The sequence below is a fragment of the Austrofundulus limnaeus genome, unplaced genomic scaffold (genome assembly GCF_001266775.1).
Source record: "Austrofundulus limnaeus strain Quisiro unplaced genomic scaffold, Austrofundulus_limnaeus-1.0 Scaffold21, whole genome shotgun sequence".
Classification (NCBI taxonomy): domain Eukaryota; kingdom Metazoa; phylum Chordata; class Actinopteri; order Cyprinodontiformes; family Rivulidae; genus Austrofundulus; species Austrofundulus limnaeus.
Window position 1 is genome coordinate 786859 of NW_013952423.1, and position 6221 is coordinate 793079.

Below are 6221 nucleotides of genomic sequence, written 5' to 3' on the forward strand. Positions count from 1 at the left end.
GTATAACTTTAAAAAACYGTGCTGTGTTTTCACAATAAGGTGGTGAATCACACACAAACAGCCTATTGCTCCTGCAGCACAACCTTATAATCCTTCTTCTGTGAGTAACTGAACTGTATAAATCGACACACAAGTGTGAGGATTTATGACAAGTGGGAATAAGTGAATGTATGGCAGCTTGTGCCCTCCCTCTCTTCTCGCATCTCATTATCAGAGTCCCGCTGTAGGTGAAGCAGCCTCTCTCTGCCATACTGAAGCAGGTGTCCAACATGGCGAACGCAGGCAGCGGCTCTCTCGCGACTATTCTCTTTCTATTCATCTCTCAGGCGGCTCTTCACAAAGGTAGGACTTTGTTCCTGTGAGGACGGAAAACGCACGTTTTCCCCTCTCACGTTTCCGCGGCTGTGGATTTGGCGGAGCGTCTATTTATTTATTTTTTCACCACCTTTGCGTTAATCGGAGCGCTGAGCAATTTGAACGTGCGCGGCAGAGCGTGCGTTTAGCGGCGATGTGGTTGAACCGTCAGAAAAGCTCTCCGCGAAAAAAGTTGAAGGGAGGACCAGAAAACGCAGTTTTATTTTTATTTATTTTTTGGTGGGTTTGCGCCCAGCAGGTGCATCACTTTGGACAGCTCACCATTTATTTGGCTATAGGCTAAAATCGCCTTGCCGCTGCGCAGCTGGCAACTCCTAAAGATAAATTAAATTAAATATATAAATATTACACAGTGGCAAACACGGAATCCATGCTGACATTGTGGAAGGGAAAAAAAAACAGTTTTGTTTGCTCACTGGGGTTACTTTCGTTGTTAGGCTGAGCTGTAAATCCCAGAAAGCAGCAGTGCGTATGTAAGTGCTTTATGCAGCAGCCCTCCAGCACGCTGCAACGCACTCCATGCGTAAGTTTGACAATTTAACTTGTCCGGAGCAGCGTCGGACATTCCCACAAGGCAGAACATTACTGTTTCAGTGGTGGTGAAAGGTTTTTTTGTTTTGAACAATTCGGCGCACAATACAAGTCGGTAAATGTGCGCTTGTGTCTGTTTCATTGGGAGTTTTTGTTGTTGTGAACGCGCTCGCGCGTGCATCTTAAGTGGACACGTTCAATAAAACAAGTCGTTTTTTTGTAATGCACTTTACTCACCATGGTAAACAAGAGAATAGATTCACGAGTTTTTCACTGCGCTTTGGGCTGTTTGTTTATTTATTTATTTATTTAAAATTGTAATTCTTATTAAACCGGAGCTGTGTTTGTTGAGAGGCACGCTGTGTCATTTGGGTTCCGGTGGTTTTAAGGAGAGGTTAGGCTCCAGATTAAAGCTGTTTTTTGGGTAGAAGACTGCGGGTTTTGGGGCTCAGATTCGGCTGCTGATCTGTTGGGGAGCAGTGTTGGATTGGCGGGCTGCGGAACAACCTCACGTCTGTTTCCAAGCCAGGATAGTCAATGTTTAACTGTGYGTAACAACTGAGCAACATTGTCTCCCCGGATATATATCCTTGCGCATAAACTGCAGGGTGTATAATCATGAATCATCAACTTCAATTTATTCAGGGTTCATGAGAACAGGAGTGATTTTTCTTTGCTGAACAGGGTTTGATCCAGTTCTATCCTCTGAACTGGATGCATGTTTTTAAAAATGCATCTTGCAGCAAGTCAGTGAATCAGTTACAAAATCAGGCACAAAGTAAACAAGCCTCTGTTGTTCTTTGGACAGTGTGCACTGCTGCTTTACCTTCATGATAATGGCTCCACTGATTTCACACAGAGCCCAGGGCCGGCGTGCACAAAGCGTATCAATTATTCACTTCTGGCTGCATACTGTAAGATTACACTGTGCCCAGCATCGTAGCACGCCCTCCATCTTAATACAAATAATGTAAAAGATTGCCACTCCGGTTTGAACATTACGATGTTTCAAAGAGCTTCTCTTCCAGATGCATTTCTGAAATGCAGGTCCACACTTAATGTAAACAAAACACTTGGCTGAATCCACTGAAAACCACTCGAGTCACATGGTTGACTTATTAAGCTTTTTCATAGTAGATGCACATATGGCATTTGGTTGTGAATATTTAATTTAAGCACACAATATAGTAGCATATACATATATTTTGGATCTGGTCCACATGGCTTTGCAGTGAGCAGCTTTAAACTGAAAAGTTGCAATTTTTTATTTATTTTTATTTTTATTTTTTGCAAACCTTGCTCAGATCAGTGAGCATGCTTTAATCCCTAATCCTCACTTCTCTGCATGTTGTAGAATTGTTGAGCAGAAGCCTGTTAGTGGCCCACTGTGTGTTGAAGCAGGGAGACATGTGAATCATGCAGGACGGTGCTCTTCAATCACCTGGGATGGGAAACAATGGTAATATTGTGCAGGYTGGAAAGAAGGAATTCTGTGCAGCAGTGTGTTTTTTTTTTTTCTGAAATGATTCTGAACTGAGTGAAATGAACTGGAGTTTTTATGTAGGTGGAAGCCTTGGCTGAGTTCCCTGAATGCTAAGAAATGAAACTTTATCATTTTTTTATTACCTCCTGAGCATCCTTTATGAAAGGAGACGGTTTCATTCCGTGTTTCTTTGCAGCTTTTCTTTTACAGTGGGCAGTTTTACTAATCAGGATTAATGTAGTGAACTAAAGACTGAGCGTTCCTTGAGGTAATGCGGGGATGGAGCTGTAGTCGTTTCGGTCRAACCTGACGTCATGCGTGATGTCACATCTAGTGCTTCTTGTGTTGAGAATGATGCCTGTAGAGCAGCAATTACCACAGCATGTTTTAGCTCTGATTTGAGTTCTAATCATTTTTGTGCAGACTAAGTTTGATTAGCAATATGTTTGTTATAGGGCTGCACGTTATTAGGAAAACCAGCAATGCACGATAGCAGTGCTTAATATAGTGAGGTGCAATGAATAAACTAATACATGWAGTGTTGATGTCTTTCTGCTCCGGGTTCAGAACAAAAAATAAATAATTGATTCCAGCATGAACATTTAAAAAATATGAAGCAATCCATCCAATTGACCAAACACACAAAGGGCTCCRTTTGACTGGTTAACTCATAAAATGCAAACTTTTAAGCCAAATTTTTATTGCAGTTTATGTTTTTCTGTGATGTGCTTATTGCACCGGCTGTTATTGAAAAGGCAATAAATGTTCGATACATTGTGCAGCCCTCGTCTGTTGTAACTTGGTGCTCATTACAGTGTCATGAAGGTTTAAAGAAAAAAAAATTGTGACCAGCTCAGCTGTCAACAACTACGTTTGTTTACATACAAAAACAACCAAAGTGACTAAAACTGGGTGAACGACTGAAAGAGCCATTTTGAATGGAGAAGTCTTAMAGTAYTGATGCATTTATATGTATTTATGTTGATTTGTTGAGTAAAATATGTAGATAAAACACTTTGTTTATATTGAGTGCATACCTGCATTTCATAATAACATCAATATGTGTCCTAACACAAAATAGGTCAAAAGTGTTTTGATTAAAATGTTTGCAATAACTGCATTTTGTCAAAATAGAATGAAAATATATGTATCATTTGAACGAAGGACTTGTTTGAAGCACTTTTATTTATTTATTTATGTATTGTTTTTGGAGTAGCAACAAAAAAACTGATTATGAGCAAATGCTCCATTTCAAATTTTTGGATATTTTCCCTGCGAGCTAGCAAAACTTTTTTTTTTTATTTCCAGCTGGGAAATCTTAATATCCAAATATTTTTTGACGTTTCCTTTTTTAAAATGGCACCAAAACGTCCTCATTAGAATAACCCGAAATTAGGATTAAAGCATTATTGTGATTAACAAGACAAATGGAACCGTTCATGATATCAGATCTGAAGATGTTCTGAGGTCATTTTGACCAAATTTGACTTACATTATATTTGGGAAACTCCTGTGTTTAAACTCGTTCAAACTGCACCACAGRAAGCTGTGTTTCCTATTTCTGTTGATGCCTATTTTGGCTTAATTTGTATTCATCTAATCGCACAAGTGAAAATTAAAATTTTAAACTCAGACGTCTCTATAACTGTTAAGACGACCGCAACTTTAAGGCCGGAGATGAGATGAAAATGAAAGCGTGGATGACTCTCTGTGATAAAACRGAGCATATAAAGCAAGCACACAGAGGTTTATAACCCTGAGCCTTTTGTCATAAAACACTCGCACTGCAGCCTCGAGCTTTAGGCTTGTTTTCATGGAAACGTCTTGCCCGATTGCACGCATGTAAATAACTCGTGTACTTTATCGTCAGTTTGTGTTTGTAAAAATCGGCGCAGCTGAATCACCTGTATGCAATTCCTTTATAGATCCATTAAGCTCAGCTGTGGTGCAGATTATCGGCTTAGAGCAACAGGAGACGGTGCTTTACAGGTGTTATTAAAGAGTGCTAACAMAGCACACTCTGACCATCGGCTTACGCCGCCTCGATGACAATCTAGCAATTATCCCAGCGAAACGTAAACAAGGCTGCGTCACGTCTGGCCGTGCAGGCGTTGGCAGGGCCGCTTTATGTGTGTCAGTGCAGGAAGAAGTCTTATCGTCTGACTGTAGTGTTGACCTTAATATCAGTTTTTACATGCTCCTTTGTGTTTGATCTTGGCTAGTGATTATGCTTGGATAAGAGCATTAGTTCTGCCTTGTGTGTAGATGTAATCTTTGCCAGATAATCCAGCGTGTTTGTGCGTGTGTGTTGATGGACACTGAGAGAATTGAAGTTGCTTGTTTTCCAGTKTGCAGAAATGGAGCTAACAAGGGGAAGCAGAGCCCTTTGGAGCGTATTGCTGCATACAGTAGCTGTAGAATACGTGTGGATGTAATCCTGCTTTTATGCTGACATTGTTGTCACACGTTTTTTTACTGATCTACAGCCTGCTGTACATTTTAGCAAATGGATTAATGTGGAGGGCGAAGCCTTGATTAATGCCGAGCTGACAGCTTGATTTATTCAGCGTCCACGCTACTGGTTTCTGGCTCGCTTTCAGATCTTTTTATTTACTGCTACATTACTGCTGACATCTAAACTTAAAAGYGCATGAACTCTCAGCCATACAGTCTTAACTAGGGAGGCTTCAARGTTGATCATAATGATTTTCTTACCGTCCCACCAGTTGGACTCAAGCAGAACGAACTGCATGAGAATTATTGGATTAAACGAAAAGGCTTTAGAAATACTGGACTATAAAAGGCTTTTGTGGATTTTAACATTTTTTTTAAATCCTGGCAAAACAAAATTGTGAAGATGTTTTGTTTGGCCTTTTTTTTTTTTTTTTGCTGAATAATACTTTGAATGAAATTAAATCTTGCCTGTGAGCTATAGAGGGAGATGTAGATATTCAAATGGTAAAAAATTTGGTCAGTGTCAGTTTTTTTTTCATAAAAAAAAGTGAATAAAGGTAGCATTTTCAAATCGGCTGAAAACAAATCAAACGTTTAAGATGTCTGATCAGATGCTATGTTTGTGCATCTTTATTTTTATCGAACATCACCATGTGTGAATGCTGATTCAGCAAAATTTTCCATTTTTTTAAATATTAAAATCATTTCTACTTCAGCATACTTTGAACTATTTTAGACATTGGTATCAAAACATTTAGTTAATTYRTTTAASAGATGAATGCTATGACYTTTGTTTTGTGTTGTATTTTTTATAACTTCTACACTTTTTTAAAACATTTGACTTTAATAACTTACTTTTCCCATAGACCTGTTGTGAGCTCCTAAATTCTTCTTATTGGAATTTGCTTCAAAATACATGATTTTGTCCTCKTATACTGCTAGTCTTTTGCTAGTTATAGCTTTTAGTTACCTGTTTGCAATTTTTACCTATCCTTTTGCTGTTTTTAAATAACATTTTAGCTCCTTAGTCTTCTTTTGATACTTAGCTTTAGCCAGTTTTGTTACTTTCGGCTAGTCTTTTGCTACTTTTAGTTGGTCTTATTTTTAGCTCCAAGCGAGTAGTTTGCTACTTGTAGCTTTTTGCTGGAATTTACCTACTTTTATTTTTCACTTGACTGTTTTTACCAGGTGAAATGTTTGAGAGCCATTTCTTGTTTGCAAACACGACCTGGTTAAGGAACTAGCCTAACCCTAACCCTAAACTAACCCTAAAAGCATATTTAGCTTCACAAATAAAGCTGTTTCTCTTGTTGTTTCTAAGGAAGTATATTTAGTAGTTTTTCAAAAGTTGGTTTATCTGTTTATCTGGTTTTCGTCC

At 38.8% G+C, this 6221-nt stretch overlaps 1 protein-coding gene across 7 annotated transcripts in view; it reads left to right on the forward strand.

Annotated features, from left to right (window-relative positions):
• The first annotated feature begins 228 nt into the window (after nucleotides 1-228).
• cadm1a (cell adhesion molecule 1a) overlaps nucleotides 229-6221 on the forward strand; it is a 394751-nt gene continuing 388758 nt past the window's right edge. For 2 of the 7 annotated variants that reach the window (XM_014003965.1, XM_014003966.1), the window contains exon 1: nucleotides 229-342. In XM_014003965.1, the coding sequence (XP_013859419.1) occupies nucleotides 270-342 (73 nt within the window). In that variant the 5' untranslated portion in view covers nucleotides 229-269. The remainder of the gene's footprint in view (nucleotides 343-6221) is intronic. The other 5 variants (XM_014003959.1, XM_014003960.1, XM_014003961.1 and 2 more) reach the window with 3 other exon arrangements.